This window comes from Rutidosis leptorrhynchoides, chromosome 9 (genome assembly GCF_046630445.1).
Source record: "Rutidosis leptorrhynchoides isolate AG116_Rl617_1_P2 chromosome 9, CSIRO_AGI_Rlap_v1, whole genome shotgun sequence".
NCBI classification, from domain to species: Eukaryota; Viridiplantae; Streptophyta; class Magnoliopsida; order Asterales; family Asteraceae; genus Rutidosis; species Rutidosis leptorrhynchoides.
The window spans coordinates 364192715-364218036 of record NC_092341.1 but is presented as its reverse complement, the minus strand read 5'-3'; the positions used below and the strand labels follow the sequence as shown (position 1 = coordinate 364218036).

General features: G+C 35.4%; 1 protein-coding gene across 1 annotated transcript; it reads left to right on the top strand.

Annotated features, from left to right (window-relative positions):
- The first annotated feature begins 14543 nt into the window (after positions 1 to 14543).
- Positions 14544 to 20563, top strand: LOC139867548 (ubiquitin carboxyl-terminal hydrolase 17-like). The gene is made up of 11 exons (XM_071855913.1): positions 14544 to 15279; positions 16561 to 17761; positions 17847 to 17935; positions 18013 to 18098; positions 18193 to 18355; positions 18448 to 18568; positions 18647 to 18804; positions 19281 to 19365; positions 19465 to 19677; positions 19762 to 19823; positions 19932 to 20563. The coding sequence occupies exons 1-11, from the start codon at positions 14885 to 14887 to the stop codon at positions 20482 to 20484; spliced, it is 3126 nt and encodes a 1041-aa protein (XP_071712014.1). The 5' UTR covers positions 14544 to 14884; the 3' UTR covers positions 20485 to 20563.
- The last annotated feature ends 4759 nt before the right edge of the window (positions 20564 to 25322 follow it).

Below are 25322 nucleotides of genomic sequence, written 5' to 3'. Positions count from 1 at the left end.
TTGGTGCAGCTCCCGGTACAAGGTCTATTTGAAATTCAACGGATCGGTGTGAAGGTAGTCCCGGTAATTCTTTCGGAAATACATCGGGAAATTCTTTTACGACGGAAATATCATTGATGTTCTTTTCTTCGAAATTGACTTTCTCGACGTGTGCTAGCACAGCATAGCAACCTTTTCTTATTAGTTTTTGTGCCTTCAGGTTACTAATAAGATTTAACTTTGCGTTGCTCTTTTCTCCGTACACCATTAAGGGTTTTTCTTTTTCTCGTATAATGCGAATTGCATTTTTGTAACAAACGATCTCTGCTTTCACTTCTTTCAACCAGTCCATACCGATTATCACATCAAAACTCCCTAACTCTACTGGTATCAAGTCAATCTTAAATGTTTCGCTAACCAGTTTAATTTCTCGATTCCGACATATATTATCTGCTGAAATTAATTTACCATTTACTAATTCGAGTAAAAATTTACTATCCAAAGGCGTCAATGGGCAACTTAATTTAGCACAAAATTCTCTACTCATATAGCTTCTATCCACACCCGAATCAAATAAAACATAAGCAGATTTATCACCAATAAGAAACGTACCCGTAACAAGCTCCGGGTCTTCCTGTGCTTCTGCCGCATTAATATTGAAAACTCTTCCACGGCCCTGCCCATTAGTATTCCCCTGATTCGGGCAATTTCTAATAATGTGGCCCGGTTTTCCACATTTATAACAAACAGCGTTGGTATTACTTGCTCCGACACTATTCGTTTCGGCATTACTTGTTCCGACATTATTTGCTCCCTTAGTTCTATTAAACTTTGGTCCGTAGACCTCACACTTTGTCGCGCTATGACCATTTCTTTTACACCTGTTGCAAAATGTCGTGCAAAACCCCTGGTGATTTTCTTCACACCTATGACATGGCTGTTTTTGGTTTTTTGTTGCCGTTGTTGTTATTGAGGTTGTTGTTGGGATTGTTATTGTTGTTGAAACGGTTGTTGTAGTTGTTGTTGTTGTTGGGATGTTTGTTGTAGTTATTGTTAGGATTGCGGTTATTGTTGCGATTGTTGTTGCGGTTGTGGTTATAATTGTTATTGTTGTTGTACTGGTGACTCTTGTCACCGTTTTCCTCCCACTTCCTCTTGAGTTATTTCGTGTTGGCTTCTTCAGCCGCCTGCTCTTTAATTCTTCCCTCAATCTGATTTATGAGTTTATGAGCCATTCGACTTGCCTTCTGTATAGAAGCGGGCTCATGTGAACTCACATCTTCTTGAATCCTTACTGGTAACCCTTTTACAAACGTGTCGATCTTCTCTTCTTCATCTTCGAATGCTCCCGGACACAATAGGCACAACTCTGTGAATCATCGTTCATATGTGGTAACGTCGAACCCCTGTGTTCGTAACTCTCTAAGTTCTACCTTGAGTTTATTGACTTCATTTCTAGGACGGTACTGCTCATTCATCAATTGCTTGAATGCCGACCACGGTAGTGCGTAAGCAGCATTTTGTCCTACCTGTTCAAGATAGGTGTTCCACCACGTTAACGCAGTACCTGTGAAGGTATGCGTAGCGTACTTAACTTTGTCCTCTTCAGTACACTTACTTATGGCAAACACCGATTCGACTTTCTCGGTCCACCGTTTCAATCCAATTGGTCCTTCGGTTCCATCAAATTCCAAAGGTTTGCAGGCAGTGAATTCTTTGTAGGTGCATCCTACACGATTTCTTGCACCGTTAGCTGCATTGCTAGATTCAGAGTTATTGTTAGTATGTAGCGCAGCCTGTACTACGGCTATGTTTGCAGCAAGAAAGGTACGAAATTCCTCTTCGCTCATATTCATGGTTTGTCGAGTCGTCGGTGCCATTTCCTTCAAAATAGCCAATTGAATTGAGTTAATCATACAGAATATTAAGAGTAGTCAATATTATTTCGTAGCATAATATGAACTCATTTATAAAAGCTTTTTCTTCATAATAGCGTTTTATAAGTTTAAATTCGGGTACTACCTACCCGTTAAGTTCATACTTAGTAGCTTATATACAATTTAACTACTACAATTCCATATGAAAAACTGATTATAATAATATATCACATACAAATATTCTTGAAACTTACAACTTCGCTATATTACATATAACATGAAATATAGTACACTTTGATACAGGACAGTTTTGAAGATAAACCTAGTTAATACGCAAGTTGTTCAACAAAGGAAATAAAGACACGCAATTCATAAGTCCAGAAACAAGCCATGCATTCTGGTTTTACTAAGACGACTTCCCATCCTTGGTCTTGTGGAAAATAACCGTTATGACCATTGGCTAGGCAGCATGTTGTAATGTCGTTAAAAGGACGAGGGTTTCGTAATGTCCAACAGCCCCGTAATAATCTAAAAACCTTGTTTCTCACCCCAACTACTGAATCCGTCACTTTTGGGAAGGTTTTATTTAAAACTTGCAATCCGATATTCTTTTTCTCACTTTGGTAAGAAGCGAACATCACTAACCCGTAAGCATAACATGCTTCTTTATGTTGCATATTAGAAGCTCTTTCTAATTCACGAAATCCTATGTTGGGATATGCTGAGTCAAAATAAGTTCTTAACCCGTAGCGTAAAATTGCATTTGGGTTCCCCGCATTTAATACTTTAAAGAAAACACGGCGTAACTTACGGTCTCCCCAATGTGATATACCCCACCTATCAAAGGAAAGGCTTTTATAAACTAAGACATTTCCGAAAAGTCTTTCAAATGTTTGACAAGTTAATTTCGCCATAACTAAATGTGCTGATGAATTCTGACCGACTCTAGACAAGATTTCCTCAATCATATCCTCTGGTAGGTCTTCTAAAATATTCGGTTGTCTACCCTTAACGTCCATTTTGTTTTTATACTGTAAAATAGACAAGGATTAGATTCGTAAAAGATAATTAACAAACAATACAAGCAATTTTTACATAGAACATAAAAGTACAAGCATACTACAATACATATAATACACAACATGATTACAACCCTCTAATCTGAATCGCTGGTTTCTTCTTCTTCGGACTTGGTTCGTTTTCCTAATTTTCTAGGAATATATGATGTTCCTCTAATACGAGTCGTCGTTTTCCACATTGGTTTAGAAAAACCTGGTGGTTTAGAGGTTCCCGGATTATTGTCACGATATTGAAAATACGGGTGTTGACGGTACCTATAAAGTTCATCGGGGTCGGAATCAGATTTCTCTATTTTGATGTCTTTTCCCTTATTATTTTCTTTTGCCTCATTAAATTGGGTCGGGGTAATTTCCATAACATCATCGGAATCCTCATCAGGATCCGATTCATCGGAAAATTGGTAATTTTCCTAATATTTTGCTTCCTTAGCGGAAACACCATTGACCATTATTAACTTTGGTCCATTGGTTGAGGATTTTTTTTTATTTGACCGATTTTCTGTGGTTCTTACTATTCCCCCCTACGGAACCTCTTCTTCTTCTGGTTCCTCTTCTTCTGGTTCCTCTTCTTCCGGTTCCTCTTCTTCCGGTTCCGTTTCCTCTTCTTCCGGTTCTTCGGGAACTTGTGAATCTTGCCAATATATATTCGAATCTTCATTATTATTAGGTGAGTCAATGGGATTTGTGCTAGAGGTAGACATCTATCACACAATATCAAATATGTTAAGAGATTAATATATCACATAATATTTACATGTTAATAATATATAGTTTCCAACAAAAATGTTAAGCAATCATTTTTAAAGAAAATACGGTCGAAGTCCAGACTCACTAATGCATCCCAACAAACTCGATAACACACACTAATGCAAATTTTCTGGTTCTCTAAGACCAACGCTCTGATACCAACTGAAATGTCCCGTTCATATAGATTATAAACGTTCCATATTAATTGATTTCGTCGCGAGGTTTTAACCTCTATATGAGACATTTTTCAAATGCTGCATTCATTTTTAAAACAACCATAACCTTTATTTTATCGATAAAGGTTTAAAAATCATTACGTAGATTATCAAATAATGATAATCTAAAATATACCGTTTACACACGACCATTACATAATGGTTTACAATAAGAATATATTACATCAAAAATAAGTTTCTTGAATGCAGTTTTTACATAATATCATACAAGCATGGACTCCAAATCTTGTCCTTATTTTAGTATGCAATAGCGGAAGCTCTTAATAATCACCTGAGAATAAATGTGACGATCGCTCCAAATCTATATGGACAATACGTCATTCATTGATTTCATTGTGAGGTATTTGACCTCTATATGATACGTTTTGTAAACATTGCATTCTTTTGAAAAGGCACACCATAAATGAATATTTAAATCAAAGGTTTTCGACATCTGATGATTTCTACATATAGACAATCACCGTAAATAATAGTTTACAATAGTACTTCCATTGACAATGCAGTCAAAATAAGATACATGGTGATAATTTAGTGAATGCAACGTTTCCTTGAAAAGTATGTCATGTAAGTCTCCATGCACATAGCTTGTCTAACATATAAGCAACAGCGGAAGACTTCTAGGAAACCTGAGAATAAACATGCTAACAAGTGTCAACACAAAGGTTGGTGAGTTCATAGTTTTAATGTTTCGCATAATCTGTGTATAAAGGTGGATCACAAGATTTCAGTTGTTTCATCCAGAAACGTTTATCAAAATATTCTACAAGATTTAGCACCCTGGTAACTAAACTTAACGCATATATAATTTGTACCCTTTGTATAATCATTTTAATAGTACACGCAAACCAACGTGTACGCTTCTCAAATAGCATACGTCCGTTAAAAGGCTAGCGCTCTAGCTCGGACGGGGATATCAAGCCCTATGGATCCATATACTACTACTCGCGCCCACCAGTTCTTATAACTGGTAGTTACTAGTTACCAAAGCTAAGGGATTTTCGGTTCAAACTCAGTGTAGAATTTAGTATGTACTTGTATCCATTGCGTTTAAAATAAAGTGCATGTATTCTCAGCCCAAAAATATATATTGCAAAAGCAATTAAAAAGGGAGCAAATGAAACTCACCTTAGCAGCACATAAAGTTGTTCACCAAAACGTGATCGAAACTCGGAATATCAAATAACCGTAGATCTCAACCTAGAGAACATATGTTGGTCAATAAATGTCTATCAAGCTAGGTCAGGTCATAGTGTATAACAATCCTAATGCTCGAGATCGACATACAAAAGTTATCTAAAGTCGTTTCAAAAAGTCAATTTTGACAATAGTTCAACAAAACGAGACATACCTTATATAAGGATTCATTTACTCGGTTGGTAATATTCAAAAATCCCATTTATCAACCTCGTAAACAAGTTGTTTAAATCTTAATTGTAGATTCAAAAGTAATTTCAATTAACGTTAATCATAATTCAGTTGATCATATCTTTTAATCCGTTCATCGAAATTATTCGATATCTAAATGAAAAGTTATTGATTTTTCGCCAGCTTTCCAAAAACATGTATATCATATACCTTTTACCAGTAATATATGTATTTACTTCGTGATTCATCATAACTGTTTAATGACAAAATTTAGCATACAAGCATGCATAAATATATATACTCGAGCGCTAGACATGGATACACAATTAATGTATAAAAGATAAAATATGAGTGCTTACGTATCAATATTGAGATTCAATATTGTAGGAAAGTACGTAGACGCAACAGAGATGATAAACACTAGATTTGATTCACAAATATACCCTCGAACATTACCCATAACCTCCTTGACAATAACCCAAAATTTCCTTAGCTCTATCCCGCTCAAAAACCCATTTTGAATGTGACACGCTCATAACCTCGTCGTAGTATTTTAGGTATATATACTACTAATAATAATATTATAATAAGATTAATAATAATAATATTAATCTTAATAATAATAATAATAATAATAATAATAATAATAATAATAATAATAATAATATAAAAAAATAATAATAATACAGAGGAATGAATCGAGCTTTTATAGTATGTGGCCTGCTACAGTAACTCATGCGATCGCATGAGTTTTCAGTGTTTTTGCCATGCGATCGCATGACCGCCTTATCCTGTTTTTGTTTGCTAGTTCGTCGACATCAAATAGTGTCACTGTAGCAAATAGTGTTTTACTGTAGCAAATAGTGTTTACTGTAGCAAATCACTGTAGCAAAGTCGTTTTCACTGTAGCACTGTAGCAAAATACGGTTTCACTGTAGCAAATAGTGTTTTACTGTAACAAATAGTGTTTTACGGTAGGAAAGTCATTTTACTATAGCAAATAGTGTTTTACGGTAGGAAAGTCGTTTTTACTTGTACATATATATATATATATATACATATAATTGTTCATGAATCGTCGAGAGCAGTCAAATGTAATTTAATACATGAAACAGTTCTAAAATTTTAAGATTCAACTTCATAGACTTTGCTTATCGTGTCGGAAACATTAAATCATTTAAAGATAAAGTTTAAATTTGGTCAGAAATTTTCGGGTCATCACAATAAACATGCTTAAAACGTCAACAAAAATGTGGGTGAGTTATAGGTTTAACCTATATATTATGAAATCATAATAATAGACCACAAGATTTCATATTTCAATATACATCCCATACATAGAGATAAAATTCATTCATATGGTGAACACCTGGTAACCGACATTAACAAGATGCATATAAGAACATCCCCTATCATTCCGGGAAATCCTTCGGACATGATAAAAACGAATTCGAAGTACTAAAGCATCCGGTACTTTGGATGGGGTTCGTTAGGCCCAATAGATCTATCTTTAGGATTCGCGTCAATTAGTAGATCGGTTTACTAATTCTTAGGCTACCAAGCAAAAAGGGGCATATTCGGCTTCGATCATTCAACCATATAATGTAGTTTCGATTACTTGTGTCTATTTCGTAAAACATTTATAAAACTGCATGTATTCTCATCCCAAAATATTAGATTTTAAAAGTGGGACTATAACCCACTTTCACAGATTTTTACTTCGTCGAGAAGTAAGACTTGGCTACTGGTCGATTCACGAACCTATAACAAATATGTAAATATATATCAAAGTATGTTCAAAATATATTTACAACACTTTTAATATATTTTGATGTTTTAAGTTTATTAAGTCAACTGTCCTCGTTAGTAACCTACAACTAGTTGTCCACAGTTAGATGTACAGAAATAAATCGATATATATTAGCTTAAATCAATCCATGACCCAGTGTATACACGTCTCAGGCTAGATCACAACTCAAAGTATATATATTTTTGGAATCAACCTCAACCCTGTATAGCTAACTCCAACATTACTGCATATAGAGTGTCTATGGTTGTTCCAAATAATATATATACATGGGTCGATATGATATGTCAAAACATTTGCATACGTGTCTATGGTATCTCAAGATTACATAATATATTAGAATACATGTATAATACAATATAAGTTAGTTAAGATATGATTTGTATAGAATTGTTAATATTTCCCGTAGCTACAAAAATAAAAAAAATATCCAATCTTGTTTTACCCATAACTTCTTCATTTTAAATCCGTTTTGAGTGAATCAAATTGCTATGGTTTCATATTGAACTCTATTTTTTGAATCTAAACAGAAAAAGTATAGGTTTATAGTCGGAAATATAAGTTACAAGTCATTTTTGTAAGAGATAGTCATTTCAGTCGAAAGAACGACGTCTTGATGACCATTTTGAAAAACATACTTCCACTTTGAGTTCAACCATGATTTTTGAATATAGTTTCATGTTCATAAGAAAAATCATTTTCCCAGAAGAACAACTTTTAAATCAAAGTTTATCATAGTTTTTAATTATCAAACCCAAAACAGCCCGCGGTGTTACTACGACGGCGTATGTCCGGTTTTACGGTGTTTTTCGTGTTTCCAGGTTTTAAATCATTAAGTTAGCATATCATATAGATATAGAACACGTGTTTAGTTGATTTTAAAAGTCAAGTTAGAAGGATTAACTTTTGTTTACGAACAAGTTTAGAATTAACTAAACTATGTTCTAGTGATTTCAAGTTTAAACCTTCGAATAAGATAGCTTTATATGTATGAATCGAATGATTTTATGAACATAATTGCTACCTCAAGTTTTGTGGATAAACCTACTGGAAAAGAGACAAATGGATCTAGCTTCAAAGAATCTTGGATGGCATGAAAGTTCTTGAAGTAGAATCATGACACGAAAACAAGTTCAAGTAAGATTTCCACTCGAAATAAGATTGTTATAGTTATAGAAATTGAATCAAAGTTTGAATATGAGTATTACCTTGTATTAGAAAGATATCTTACTATAAATAAGAAAGATTTCTTGAGGTTGGATGATCACTCTACAAGATTGGAAGTAAGCTAGCAAACTTGGAAGTATTCTTGATTTTATGAAACTAGAACTTGTAGAATTTATGAAGAACACTTAGAACTTGAAGATAGAACTTGAGAGAAATCAATTAGATGAAGAAAATTGAAGAATGAAAGTGTTTATAGGTGTTTTTGGTCGTTGGTGTATGGATTAGATATAAAGGATATGTAATTTTGTTTTCATGTAAATAAGTCATGAATGATTACTCATATTTTTGTAATTTTATGAGATATTTCATGCTAGTTGCCAAATGATGGTTCCCACATGTGTTAGGTGACTCACATGGGCTGCTAAGAGCTGATCATTGGAGTGTATATACCAATAGTACATACATCTAAAAGCTGTGTATTGTCCGAGTACGAATACGGGTGCATACGAGTAGAATTGTTGATGAAACTGAACGAGGATGTAATTGTAAGCATTTTTGTTAAGTAGAAGTATTTTGATAAGTGTCTTGAAGTCTTTCAAAAGTGTATGAATACATATTAAAACACTACATGTATATACATTTTAACTGAGTCGTTAAGTCATCGTTAGTCGTTACATGTAAATGTTGATTTGAAACCTTTAAGTTAACGATATTGTTAAATGTTGTTAACTCAATGTTTATTATATCTAATGAGATGTTAAATTATTATATTATCATGATATTATGATATATTAATATATCTTAATATGATATATATACATTTAAATGTCGTTACAACGATAATCGTTACATATATGTCTCGTTTCAAAATCATTAAGTTAGTAGTCTTGTTTTTACATATGTAGTTCATTGTTAATAGACTTAATGATATGTTTACTTATCATAATATCATGTTAACTATATATATATATATATATATATATATATATATATATATATATATATATATATATATATATATATATATATATATATATATATCCATATATATGTCATCATATAGTTTTTACAAGTTTTTAACATTCGTGAATCACCGGTCAACTTGGGTGGTCAATTGTCTATATGAAACCTATTTCAATTAATCAAGTCTTAACAAGTTTGACTGCTTAACATGTTGGAAACACTTAATCATGTAAATAACAATTTCATTTAATATATATATAAACATGGAAAAGTTCGGGTCACTACAATGCGCAACATTAAAACTATGAACTCACCAACCTTTGTGTTGACACTTTTAAACATGTTTATTCTCAGGTTTCTAGAAGTCTTCCGCTGTTTGCTTATACGTTATACAAGTTATGTGCATGGAGTCATAGATGCTTTATTCAAGAAAATTTTGCATTCACAAAATCATCACCATGTATCTTATTTTGACTGCATTGTCAACGGATGTAGTATTGTAAACTATTATATACGGTGATTGTCTATACGTAGAAATCATCAGACGTCGAAAACCTTGGATTTATATATTCATTTATGGTGTGCCTTTTCAAAAGAATGCAATGTTTACAAAACGTATCATATAGAGGTCAAAACCTCACTATGAAATCAATGAATGATGTATTCGTCCAAAGGGATTTGGAAGGATCGTCACAAGAAGGAAATAAACTAAAGTACAAGTATTATGTTCATATTTTGTTTCATACTTAGGAAGATTCAAATCAAAGTTTGAATCTTAGGATTTAAGTCTACAAACATGAACACAAGTATGATAATGAAACTTATGAACTTTAAATCTTGAAAACATTTAAATGTAGAACCATAAACTAACAAGTTTAGGTTCTTGTTCTTGGTTCTTCATCAAACAAAAGATGGAAGAAAACAAGATTTATGAAGATACAAACTAACAAGTTTGATCTTTAATCAACACAACAACAAGTAACTAGTAAATGATGATGATGAAACTTGAATTTAAAAGAAAGAAAAGAAAGAAATAAGTTTATTACTTACAAAGTTTTGAGAGAAAAAAAAGAGAAAAAAGAGTGCAAGTAAGTATGTGTGTATAAAAGTGAAGTGAACTAGCAAATAAGTATCAAGAAAAATTGAAAAATGAACTTCCTCCCACCCCATCAAACCCACGGTTTTTATGGCCAAGAAGGGAAGGTCAAGTCTTCAACTTTCATGCATGGGGAAAAGGTGTGAGCTCAAAATGGTAATAAAGTTAAATGGTGTGGGAATGGGGTGTAAGTATACATGTAACAAGATTCCTCATGAACTAGTTACTCCATGATTAAACTTAAAACATCATTAACATAATGTTGGGCTAATTAGTCCATTAAGAAAGTAGGGTGGGCTTCCAAGTCCATATCAAATAATAAAAGCCCAAATCCAAGTAAGTATGCAATTAAATAAATAAGGCCCAAGTAATTAACTACTAACATTAGTTAATTAAAATGATTAATAATAATTAATCATGAATGTAAATAATATTCGAAAATATTATTCGTTAAAAGTACGTGTGTCACAAAGACGAGTCGGGCATGTAAAGTCAAGTACGGTAACAAGTAAATGTATAAAAATACATTCATTAAACACAAGCATTAATAATAAATATTATTAATTAAACGTTGAAAAATTCAGGGTCGTTACACATATGGTATCAACTGTCACTAAAACTCAAAGTTATTCAGCGGCATACGAAAAAGTGCCATTATAAACTAGATATAATGGCACATGATTAAAATGCCATTAAAAGTGTCTGCCACTAAATGTCATTTTATTTGTAGTGAACTGATAACTAGAGTAAAGTTGAACTATCCGACAACCAACATCAAATCGAAAACTATTAGACGGATTAAGTTAGGCCTAAGTCCGTTTGTGGGCTTGGGTCCATTAGGGTTGAATTAGTTGCTAGGGTTTATATGTACACTATAAATATGCTTCGATAATGAATAAGAATTCACGGGTTTACATTATTTAACATGGTATCTGAGCCATATGATCCTGGTGGAAACGCCTCCTCCTATATCACTCTTCACCGCCACTCGTTTTAACATCGTCATATCTATCGTCTCTATAATTTGTTTTCTTGTTTTCTTGTCACACTAGCTGCCGCAACCTTCTTTTCCAAACCCTTATTTTTTTTTTCGTCTTCTTTAAACTGTCGTGAAAAAAATACAAAGCTTTTGATATGCTATGCTATCCACTCTGTAGCCAAATGATACGTGTAAGCCATTGGTTCTTCTAATTTTTCACTTGCCACCATCCAATTAAACATACACCTTTCCATTACAGCATCAATTAAAAAAAAAATTGTTTTATGGTCGTCGTCGAATGTTTTCGTTAACAGCATCCGGTTCTTATTGTTAATTTATTATTTTTTATAATATATCGGCGTGGGGCTGAGCCGCCTAGCTCGACTAGGTTCCAAACCTCGAAAAAAAAGAGGAATAGAGAAAAAAAAATCTTGTTTTGCAGCGTTGAAGAAGATTATATCGGTGATAAAAGTTCTAAGCCCAAGTTCTGCTAAATCCTTAGGCTAAGCAAAGCAAGCCACGGCGTAACAGAAAAAAAGCGCTACGGAAAAGGAAACGCAGTCAAGCAATGCAACCAAATCAGCGAATATCATTCTATTCAGTGCAACAAACAAAGAAGGAAAAATGTCACTTTTGTTTATTTTTTAGTTTTTTTTTTTTTAACTCCAGTCCGAACTTTCGCGATTTCGCCGTTCGGACTGCGGGGGAGTGTTAGACGGATTAAGTTAGGCCCAAGTCCGTTTGTGGGCTTGGGTCCATTAGGGTTGAATTAGTTGCTAGGGTTTATATGTACACTATAAATATGCTTCGATAATGAATAAGAATTCACGGGTTTACATTATTTAACAAAAACAACCTAATCCTAACCGATCCTCGCAATGTGAAACCCCCTCAAAACTCTCTAACTAATGCATACGCTCCCGATTCAGTCCATGAAGCTGTAGGAAACGTCTGTCAGGAAGTTGTGAAATACCGACCTCGAGACCGCAACAAGTGAACCGAACATAAACTCTCGATAACCAAAGATCTTAAATGCATCCGCCAACAAAACGGACCATCTAGAAACATCATTCAATCGAATTCCACCTAAGGACGGACAAGAAGCTATTATTCCATATATTTTATTATTATTTATTTTTTACAAACGTAACGAAAACTTTATAACTGAGTGTTTTTATCGAAAAACTAAAAAGCGTCAAAGAAAATAAAAAAGGGTAACTGAAAGGCACGAATCTACAAAAAGTATTAAATTTATTCCTCGTTGTTTTCACAATGTAATAATGTAATGAGAGTGTTTTGAATTTAATAGATTCAGGATTAAGATCATTACTCGTTCGATAAAGTCAGAATCTAATTCAGAATCTAATTATTCCTTTAACCTAAATTCAAAACCATTAATTATGTATAAAAGACTTTTTTAACATCTCTAGTTGGACACATCCTATCATTCAACAATCATCTAGATGAAATATAGAAATGTTGTTCACTTACAAATTCATATTGATAGCTTCAGATAAATGAAAAAATTTTATTCATCAATATTTACTTTAGTGGGTCCGGTGAAAGTGAGTATATAACAAATGGAACACATCAATTTTATGTTTTCCAACTACTTAAATTTCATGCTAATATCATACTGTAATTTGTTTAATACAAATGATTTGCCGGCTTTAATAACTTGTTAATCACTTACCAAACGTTCAATGTTGACATCAAAGGCAATACATACACCAACTGGAAGGACTAAGGAGTCAACTTAATGTGATACTCCTATCAAAGTTAAAAAAACTAAATTATGGAACCTTTGTATAACAAAAAGTATACATATTTTATATTATATACATTATATATCTTATATATATTATAGGGAGTATTTGGGAGGTGATCCTCACACGCCATTTTTTTTTATCCATCTAAACTTTTGTCTCACAAACTCACAATTATACTCCTAGATTAATATAGTGAATTGAACTTATATTATTATTTTAAGTATAATTAAAGATATAACAGGTAATTAAGTGTAGATGGATCAAAAAGCAGGGTTTGAAGATCACCTCCCATTATATATATATATTAAAAATTATGAAGTATATTATATCAAATTATATATATTATATACGGTTTTATTATATTATATATATGGGCAGAATCAATGGGGAAGTAACCAATCGGGGAAAAGCAAAAAAAAAAAAAAATTCGTTGTTTTTGGAATTTTTTTTTTCAGGCATCAAGATCACACGAAAATATGAACATTTAGAAAAGACACTTCGTGATGAATGTTATTAGGCGGGGAAACTATCGACAAAAATAACATTCAAGATAATATTGTTCGTGAAGAATGTTAACGTTTTTTTTCTTCATGTTTTGTGAAGTAAAATTTAGCCCGATTTAGAGTTTATGGTTTAGGGTTTAGGGTTTAGTGTTTTGGGTTTATTTCATAAACCCAAAACACCAAACCCTAAACCCTAAACCGTTCGTGTTAAAAATTCAATCTAAATCCTAAAGCTAAACCCTAAACCCTAAATTTCTAAACCCTAATATCTTAAACATCAACATACGCTCGAAAAACACGATAATTCTTATATATTAGTTCTTCAAGCGTTTTCCACCAAAGTAAAAACATTTATCATAAAATGTCTTTATTAAATGTTCATATTTTCATCCAATCTATAATGTTCGTGAACAAAATTTTTTCAAAAAACGAAAAAAAAAAGATTTTGCTTCCCCCCGCTTCCCCCCCGATTGGTTACTTCTCTCTTGATCCTACCACTATATATATATATATATATATATATATATATATATATATATATATATATATATATATATATATATATGTGTGTGTGTGTGTGTGTGTGTGTGTGAGATTATGTTTTTCATTTTTTTTAATTTTTATTTCAAACATTAAGATCACATGAAAACATGGACATTTGGAAAAGACACTTTATGATAAATGTTATTATGTTGACGGAAAAACGTTCGAAGAAAAATAAATGATAACATGCATATATTTTAATTAAAGTTATATTATATTATATATTATAAATTATAAATTATAAATAAAAAATTATAATTTATAAATTAATACTCCGTAGTATACTACTCAGGAGTACCAAATTCCTTACATGAAATATAAAATGCATGGAAAGATCCGATTTCCCTCGTGGATTTCGGGTCGGAATATTAGATGACCGAAGATTTCACGTCTCACTCCAAAAAAAATTCGTTTCTTTCTTATTTTCTCACCTTTTTTCCACACCCAAAAAGCCCTAAATTCTCAATCTACAAAATCTCCAAAATTTCCGAAATTAATTGCAAAATCTACCAACTACTGATTATGGAAGTTTATATATCTATTAAATCATCTCAGTTCTTCAGTTACACTTTCTGATTTGGTGATTTATAACATAACACTTCAGATTATTATATTATGTTTATGTTTGTGAACCGGCATCATCATCGCAAGCATCGATTGTGTGGAGTAAGAAGAAATCTAACCAATTAACGATTAATCATAATTATTTTGTTATTACTAGATTGAATTTGGGATTCATTATTGTTTTGCTGGATGCGTCGTCGTTTTGTGTAAATGCTAATCGGAAAGGATCTAGGGCTTCCTAACCTGGTTGTCCTGGTGGTTATGTTTGTGATTTTTCCGGTGATCGGATTTGTTGTTCGGAGTAAATGGCGGCAGGCGGTGGAGAGGGCAGAAGAGGTGAAGAGGTTGGTGATTTTAGCATCTGAAGAAGCTGCTAGGGCTGAAATTGAAGCTAATGAAGGTTACTTTTATACCATTAACAGTAGTCCGTCGTTTTCACAATCAGACTCGGGTTGGATACCGGCTGCCAAATCGGGTTGGGTACCTGCTCCTGTTGTGGACCCGGCTCCGGCTGCAACGGTGTTGAAGCCCTCAACTTATCAATGCGCGGTTTGCTTATCTCCAACTAGTACTCGTTGTGCCCAGTGCAAAGCTGTTCGTTACTGGTAATGTTTGAATTTGAAATCATATAGTGTAAAGTTAATGATTTTGTTACCTGATCTGAATTATATTTCTGCTATTTTTGTTTATATTTACAATATTTATGCTTTGTTCCTTATAGAGATACTATAGATACTCTGTTAAGCAAGAAATATGAGTGCCTGCTAATAACAGTTGAAGCAGTAATCTGTATAAAAACTAGTAGGAAGCTCTTTAGTAATTACAGTTGTTCGTTGGTAGGACGTAAGTTAGATGTTAAAGTAAAGGAGGTTATTCGGATGGTGCTAAAATAGTGAACTGCCAGACCAATCGGAAAGAAGAAACAAGTTTATTTTGATAACCTTATGAGTACAAGGCGTTTCAACATCTAATATAATTGTACAATGCTAATTGCTAAGACATACTAAATTAGCAAGTGTACGAACACTTTATGTGATCCATGCTGTGGAGGGTACTAGTAATTTTATTTATATGTCAACAGATCACGCGAGGGCAATAAGTTATCGTTTTCGTTCTTTTTCAATTTGATTGTGGGTTCAAGCCACATTAGTGGCAATTATGTATATATATATGTGTGGATGTATATAATATTTCAGATAGATCGTAGATGGTGCAGGCTTGCCTTTTAAAGAAAATAAAGTTAGTTAGGAGTTTCGTAAGTGTGTAGAGACGAAAATGTTATTCTTTTTTTTGTCATGGTTGTAGACTAATTTTTTTCGACATACATACAAGACTCAACTCCGAACAGGACTTCCCTTCTTACATAAGCTAGAACTCACTTGACATCTGTGCATATAATGTTGATATAATAGCATGTGTGTTGGTACTGGGATCTTTAATCATATTCCCAGTTTTAGAGGTTCCTTTGTGTTTAAGGTTTTTTAAATACAAGATGATCTCCTCTTTAACTAAATAATGGACACAGTAATATGTATTGTATGTGGCAGTAGCATGGTTTAAATTAGGTTTCGTTGGGGTTGTCTTTCATTAGGAGGCATGATATAAAAATTTTGTTCCTTTTATGTCAAGAAACTAAAAAGATGATCGCGTTGGAAGAGTTTGTCTTGTTTTTCTTTTATTGGCACGTGTCAATAAGTGTTTAATATGATGTGACTAATTATATCTTTCTCAGTAAAAAGAGATAATGTTACCCATACGAAGCTTGATTTTACATATATACCTAACAGAGATGTGCATACCTTTGTGTTAGTTTAATGTTATGTATCCTGATTCTTTTCTCTTTTAATAAGACATATGCTGAATACTTTACAATAATCTAATTGCAGCTCTGGCAGATGTCAAATCGTACACTGGAGACAAGGCCACAAGGATGAGTGTCGCCCTTATGTGCCTGTGAAACCAGTCAAAGATGTTTCTGGAAATTCATCTACGCAGGGGGATGTTAAAGATTCCAGTAACACTCTATCAGATGAAAATTTTCATGACAGTTTAGGTCCCAAGGTTAATCTTGAAGCCCAATCTCATCCTCATCAACCTGAAACTCTATCTGTTTCAAAATCAAGCTCAGAATCATCCTTTGAGGTGTCTTCTACCTTCTCGACCCCTTCTACATCTTCCACTGAGACCAACTCTTCAGAGGATTCTGATAGAATGGATTCGTATCAGTCTGCTGATGTCAAATTAGGGCACCAAACTGTGGTCAGTCCTGCAAGGAAATTTAGAAGTTCTGGAAAGATCACTCAGAACAAATCACTTTCTAATAGTGAAGATATCCAGCCCAGGTTTTCAAGATCATCTTCTCGGGCTGATGATGGGTCTAACGGGTCGTCTTTATTTGAACCTTCTTCAAGTGCTTCTGATTTCTGGAGTGGGTCAGTCCATTCCAAGAAAGCTGCCAGTGATGAGCTAGATGAGTTTAAACCGTCTCGTTCATCTAGGAATAATAGTAACCACTTGGCCGATTCTTTTAAAGTGACCAAAAGTGATCATAATAGTTCTGTAATGAAAGGTGTTAATGTGGCTTCAACCATATTGGATAATACTGCTTCAAATGAAATGGGAAGTAAGACATCAAAGGATGAAATTTCTTCGGCAAACAATATTATAATCAATGCGTTGAAGTCCACGAGACCACCAAAGTATACATCAGATGTGTTAAAGCATAATGATATGCGCATAACAAAGGAAACTAAGATGTCTTCATCTGTAGCTGGAGATCACTCAGAAATCAAAGATTCTTTAAGTCCAGAAAAGTCAAATCATGCAGTCAACAAGGACATTACTTCACATGCGTCTAAATCCACAACAGTAGGTTCATCTTCATCCAGAGCTGTTGAAACCTATATAACTTCATCTACCAATAGACTTGCCTCTCAATCTACAAAGCCTGTAATAGTTAGTGAAAGTGCTAAAACTGGATTAAAGACATCAATGCTAAAAGTTGTTGACCAGCTCAAGCCCTCCAAGATGACTCGTCAATGTTCACCAAGGGCAGAGAGTGAGACAGCACATAAATACAGTTGCAAGGTCTCACTTTTAATCATTACCATCTTATTATAAGCAATTGAGAAATATAAATTATACCCTAATACTTATAATTGATTTTTAACAGGGCCTCTTCTCATATGAGATGTTTGTCAAGCTTTACAACTGGAAACATGTTGAATTGCGTCCTTTTGGCCTCGTAAACTGTGGAAACAGGTAAGAGTTTGCCCTTCCTCCTTCATATATGCCTGATCCCATTTTAAAGTTTCGATCTTAACGTCAATATTTTGCAGTTGCTATGCGAATGCCGTACTTCAGTGTTTGACCTATACTCCACCTTTAAATGCTTACCTCCTTCAAGGACTCCACTCAAAAGCATGTGAGTTATTATTATTCACTAGTTTAATGAACATATAGAAAATGCATTATATATAAGCACACTTTTTTTAATTCTATGATTTGTTTTCATTTAGGCGATAAGAGAGACTGGTGTTTTACGTGCGAGTTTGAAGGCCTTGTTTTGAAGGCTAAAAGTGGGAATTCTCCACTTTCTCCCATTCGTATACTTTCTCAGATAGAGAGCATCGGAAGCGGTATCGGTCATGGGAGACAAGAAGATGCACACGAGTTTTTAAGGTGCGGAGACTGGATTTTTTTTTTTTTTTTAATTTATGTTGCAACCATCTTTCATTAGGGTAGTTTTAGTGAGTAATTGAGTGTTGTTACAGGTATGCGATCGATACTTTGCAATCCGTTTGCTTAAAGGAAGCGGGGACAAAGGCTTCCAACTCATTAGAAGAAGAAACAACACTAATTGGGCAGACCTTTGGGGGTTATTTAAGATCTAAGGTAACAATGTCGTCACTAGAAGAGTGTTGTTTGCGAAGTAATTGTATGAAGTGGATTAAGTTTGTGGTTAATTTGCAGATAATGTGTATGAAGTGCGGAAACAAATCAGAGAGACATGAGCGGATGATGGATCTTACTGTTGAAATACAAGGGGATATAGCAACTCTAGAAGACGCTTTGGATAAATTTACGTCTACCGAGGTACTGGACGGTGAAAACAAGTACAAATGCAGCAGGTTAGTTCAGAATATATGATCTTCCCTTACTTTTTGTACATGTGGCAAAATGTATGGGTGGGTTGGGTAACGGGTCAAACTGGGCCTGGGCTCAAACATCTCATCTTTTAGTACTGTCTTAGGTCTGGTTGAAATACAAACACCTTTTTTTCTTTCTTTTTCTTTTCGTTTTAAGGTTTTTTTATGACTAGTAAATGCATTTTGCATGTTTAAGAACGTAATATCATTACAGTGATAAACTGATAATCTTAATTTCTATATAGAACAGTTTAGTTGCTGTTCATTAAGGTTTGACTTTTTGGTGACTTTCAATGTGTTTAACCCGTTTTGCTTTTAGCTACTATTGTGTTTTCAAGCACCACTCCAAACTGACCCCCCTTCACATGTAAATCGGTCAAATTTTTACTTGTAAATGTTACGTTGTTTGTTAGCTTGAGCAGTTTGTATTGATTTGGTTATACTATGAAATTTTTCAGGTGCAAATCCTATGAAAAAGCTAAAAAGAAGTTGACACTTTTGGAGGCTCCAAACGTACTTACTATTGCGTTGAAACGGTTTCAGGTAAATTTTCATCTACCAATGTTGATTTTTGCCAAGTGCTACCATTAAAATATCTCTAACTTGTTTTTTTTTTTTTGTTTTTTTTTATTTTTACTTCAGTCGGGTAAATATGGGAAGCTCAACAAGTCTATTCAATTCCCGGAGATTTTAAACATGGCACCTTATGTGAGCGGTACAAGTGACAAGTCCCCCGTCTACAGACTGTATGGAGTCGTGGTTCATATTGACATAATGAATGCTGCGTTTTCTGGTCATTATGTATGCTACGTTAAGAACTTCGAGAATCGGTGGTTCAAGATGGATGACATCAGGGTATGTTTACATCACTTTAATCTTTCATTCTTTACTTTCATGTTTGCTTTTGTTGATATTTAAACATTTTATCTTCTTTTTTAGGTCAAAGAAGTGGATGTTCAAAGTGTCTTGACAAAAGGAGCATACATGCTTCTCTATGCAAGGTACTTATATCTCTATCTTGTTCATTTCATTAAAGTCCTATTTAAAATATGATTCCCAGTTTGAAACCGAACCAACAGACCAACAATTATTTGTATAATAACTACCAGGTGTTCCCCGCGTGCACCACGCTTGATACGTAGCTTATTATCGAACCACCAGCATGATTCAAGGAAGCACAAAGTAGCACCATCATTCACACCAAGATCCCGCTCCACCGGATCATGGAACATGAACCCCGATCATCTCGCAATCCGTCACCGAACTCTCGAAGAGGAATCTTCATCTTCTAGTGACAGTTCTGGAATCTTCTCAGAATCATGTTCTTGCAGTACAGAGAGTAGCAACAGGGATTCGAACAGTATAGAAGACCATAATATCTCGTGGGATTGGGAACATGAATACAACAACAGCAGTAACTCTCAATGGAGAAATGTGAACATGACATCATCAGATTCTGACTCATCATCTTCATCTTCCTTTCCTTCTCCCTTGTACACTAGTCGATTGAACGTGTATCATGAAGATGATGAGCATAGAAAGTTAAGTTTTAGTAGTAATAGTTATAGGGAGCCTAACTTTGATAGATTAGGTGGGCGGCCAGTTAACCTTTCGGAATCCTCAAAACCGACATTGAGAAGATCCACAACTCGAGGAAGATAGAACCCAAATTCAAAGATTTCAACGGGGTTGCGGTTAGAGGAGGGAGTTTTTTTTGGGGTGGGTGGGGTTAGGGGGTGGCTGTATGTATGTATTTGTAGTAGTGTACCTATGGCTGCTGTTGTATTTGTTAAAAAAACTTAAGAGCGAGCCTTCAACAATTTGTCACTCTCTTCCCCTTCTATATATTGCTATATAAATATAAAATCTTCTATATCTATATCTATATTATATGGTAACGTGCTATATATTGTTGTATATACTATGTCAATTTTTTTTTCATGTCTTATATTATAGGGCAAATGGCCAGAAAATGTATCCAATTTGACAATCAGGTAACTTCCAATTTGGCTAAGTTCAAAAAGAATTGCAATTTAATTTTTGCTCCCAAAAAGGATTGTGTATTCAAATTTAATTTGAACAAGTCGTTTGAACAAGTCGACTTGTTCATCTCGATTCATTAATCGTTTTTCACGATGTTTTGGATCTAGTTGTTTCACAAAAAATGATAATCGAAGTTCTAGGAATCTGTTTTAAGTCTCAATTTGAAGTAATTCGTGATTATAGATTGTGTGTTCATTGGATATTATCTCAATTTAAAAAATTTGAACACGCAATCTTTTTTGAGAGCAAAAATTAAATTGCAATTCTTTTTGGGCTTAACCAATTTGGAGGTTACCTTGATTGTCAAATTGAGTAACTTAGTTACTTTTTCGGGTCATTTCCCCTATATTATATATGTATCATGTTAGCTATATTCATACACATTATTTACACTGTTCGCATCAGTAGGTAACAATACTATTGATTGAATTTAAAACTGAATTGTACGGAGTATAATTTTTAACACTAAGTCGGTTCATGAGCCAATCTTAAACATAGAGATATGAAATGGTGTTTAGTTTAGCCACGGTTAGCATGTCTATTGTCTAGCGCTTGATGGTGGCTCATTTGCACCCCGACCCGGACAGCAATACTTACGTAATGTTTGCAATTATCGAGTAGATGATTGCTTCTACATCTGTAGCTATTTGATGAAGAAAAGATATCAAGAAGAATAGGTTAAAGATAGAGACATTGTGTAATAACTTACCACTAACATAGTAACATGAACTCGCAGATACAACAATACTTGGTAAATGTTAACTTCATATGTACTACTACTCTCAACCAAACTCTTAAGCTAGTAACCTGATAAGTCCCTTAGAATAGAATGTAGTTACACAACAATAAAACAACACGTTCTCAGAAGCATTTGCGGTGGACAACAAACGGACCGGATTCATCGTAATCGGTCTTGGTTATATGTTGATTTTGAGGGAAGACGACCTTGGCTAGTTTGGCACTACCCACCCATGCTGAACATATGGATTAGTTTTCTGTTTTGTATTCGAAACCTGCAATAAAAAGTTCCTCATTCTATCATATCAGAATCAGAATTATAATATGGTTTCCTCCGAACCCGTGTGTGTGCAAATGATGATTGTCGTTGAAATAAATGATACACTGATACAAGCTTGTCGTTAATAATAATAATAATAATAATAATAATAATGTTGTTCGGGATTCACTTGTTGATGTTTGTTATCGATCTGGGATTTCAGCGAGGAAGGAGGTTGACATTGGGTTGTCTGGAGAGAACGACAGAGCCCTCAGACCTGCAGATGTGTTACTTTATTCCTGGGATTGTGGTCGCGATGTTTGTGTTGACTTGACAGGGTCTTCTCCTTTGACACAGTCTGGGCTTTCTGACTTTGTCCCTGGACGTGCTGTGGTTGATGCGGCTCGTCGGAAGCGGGTCAAGTACGGATCTAGCTGTCAGGCGATTGGTTATGGTTTCATTCCTTTCTCATTTTCTTCCCTTGGGGAATTAGAAATGGAGGCGGTTTCTTTGCTAAAGCGGGTTCAGAAGAGTTCGATGGCTCAAGATATTGGTGTCGGTGCTGCTGCTCATATTTTTACTAGGATAGGTTTTGCTATTGCTAGAGGTGTGGGGGCCCAGATTGTCTCTAGGCTTCCCACTAATTTTTTGTAAGTTTTAAAACTTTTAAGTTTATTTTTATAAAGCGTCGGCATCAGGAAGAGAATATTTCCCGTGCTATTTGCTCTTGGGGGACAGCGGGTGGGAGTTTACAGCTTGTGAGGGAGTATTTGGCAGAGGATTCTCCTATGTTGTCAGTGGTTGATGATGAGGTCCTTGATTTGGAAGAGCGTAATATTAAGCAGTGTCGTAGGAAGATTTGTGATGGCCATTACACCGCTGCAGCTCGCGTTCTTTCTTCATCAGGCGTTGCTCCTTATAATGACGCCACACTGGCGGACTTGCTGTCTAAGCACCCTTCTTCTATCGCTCCATCCTTGCCTGATATGACGGTTGATCACCTTCACCTCGTTACGACTTCTGCTGTTGTTTTGGGCCAGGTTAAAAGTTTTCCTCGGGGCACTTCATGTGTTAGGGATGGTTTACGTGCACAACACCTTATGGATTGCTTGAGTGGTGCTGCTGTGGCAGTCTCGGATGAGTTGGTTGGCTCTATTACCGGAGTCGTTAATCTCTTTCTAGCTGGAAGGTGCCCTATGGAATTAGGAGAGTATATTGCTAGTGCTCCCCTCACACCGCTTGTCAAGCCCGGCGGTGGTCTTCGTCCTATAGCTGTGGGTACTGTTTGGCGACGTCTTGTTTCGAAGGTTAGCGCTGCTATGGTTGGCCAGTCTTTGGGAAGTTACTTCGATGGTCTTCAGTTTGGTGTTGGTGTTTCTTCAGGTGGTGAGGCTATTCTTCATGCTGTGAATCGGCTGATTGAGGATCGTGGCTCTGATGTTGGCCTCTCTATGTTATTAGTTGATTTTCAAAATGCTTTCAATCTAGTTGATCGTACGGTCATGTTACGTGAAGTTCGCCGCCTTTGTCCGAGCCTTTCTCGGTGGGTTGAATTTTGCTACTCTAATCCAGCCAGATTGTATTATGGGAACCACACATTATGGTCTTCTCAGGGGGTGCAACAGGGTGATCCCCTTGGTCCGCTGCTTTTTGCTTTGGTCCTACAACCCTTGGTTTCTAAAATCAGAGATAATTTTGAGGTTTGTCTTCAGGCGTGGTATTTGGATGATGGTACTATTATTGGGGACACTTTGGTGGTGGGGAAGGTTTTGCATTTGATTATGGAGGATGGGCCTCGTTTTGGGCTGCATCTCAACGTTGAAAAAACAGAAATTTTCTGGCCTACGGAGGACCCTCGCAGCAGGCAAGTAGGTGTCTTTCCTCCTAATATTGCTCGGCCTTTAAATGGTGTTAAGTTGCTTGGGGCCCCCGCAAGTTCCGATCCTGGTTTTAGTAGTGAACTGGTGATGCAAAGGGTGACCAAGTCCATTGCGCTTATGGATAAGGTTGCTAAGCTTGATGATCCTCAGTGTGAGTTGTTGTTGCTTAGGGCATGTACGGGAGTTTCTAAACTCTACTTTTCCTTGCGTACTTGTCCTCCTAGTATATTTGAGGCGGCTCAACGCGCTTTCGATGGAGCCCTTCGATCTTCCTTGGAGCGTATTGTTACTGCTTCAGGGCCTGGGTTTGGTGATTGGCAGTGGCGGCTTGCCACCTTGCCATTTGCATTTGGAGGGCTTGGTGTTTATTCTGCGGGAGATGTTCGTCATTATGCTTTTCTGGCTTCTCGATTACAGTCTGCTGGATTGCAGACCAAGCTACTACGTCACGCGAGTATTGTTGGTCTTGGTCGTGCTTTTGAAGATGCATTGGGTCTGTTTAATAAAACAGTTGGGTTTGATATTTTAGGTAATCCGAGTGAGGTCGCTGCCCCAATACTCATGAAGAAATTGGCAGATGTTTATTTCACAAAGGTTACCGCTTCTGCAGAATCCACTTTTTCGTTATCTCCCCGACAATCGGCCTTATGGAAATCGCAGCAGGGTGATCACACCTCTGCTTGGCTAAGGGCAGTCCCTATTTTGGGGTTGGGTCAGACGATGAACGCAAAGACTTACCGATGTGTGTTGTGCTACCGGTTGGGTGTTCCATTATTCTCTATCTCGACGGCATGCTCTGCCTGTTCAAGGGTTTTTACTGGGGATATTTTCGGGGATCACGCGGTGTCTTGTGCTGGTATGGTGGGTATTAAGCATCGACATAATGTTGTTCGGGATTCCCTTGTTGATGTTTGTTATCGATCTGGGATTTCAGCGAGAAAGGAGGTTGACATTGGGTTGTCTGGAGGGAACGACAGGGCCCTCAGACCTGCTGATGTGTTACTTTATTCCTGGGATTGTGGTCGCGATGTTTGTGTTGACTTGACAGGGTCTTCTCCTTTGACACAGTCTGGGCTTTCTGACTTTGTCCCTGGACGTGCTGTGGTTGATGCGGCTCGTCGGAAGCGGGTCAAGTACGAATCTAGCTGTCAGACGATTGGTTATGGTTTCATTCCTTTCTCATTTTCTTCCCTTGAGGAATTAGAAAAGGATGCTGTTTCTTTGCTAAAGCGGGTTCAGAAGAGTTCGATGGCGCAAGATATTGGTGCCGGTGCTGCTGCTCATATTTTTACTAGGATAGGTTTTGCTATTGCTAGAGGTGTGGGGGCCCAGATTGTCTCTAGGCTCCCCACTAATTTTTTGTAAGTTTTAATACTTTTAAGTTTATTATTATTATTATAATAATAATAATAATAATAATAATAATAATAATAATAATAATAATAATAATAATAAAACTTCTATGTTATTCGTATGAGATAGAACATTAATCAAAGGTTTATGATTTTTGTAGTATAGCTGTATAGGTATGGATGGCTCGAATCTTCTTGGGTTTCACCAAAAGGGTCCTTTCTATCCAT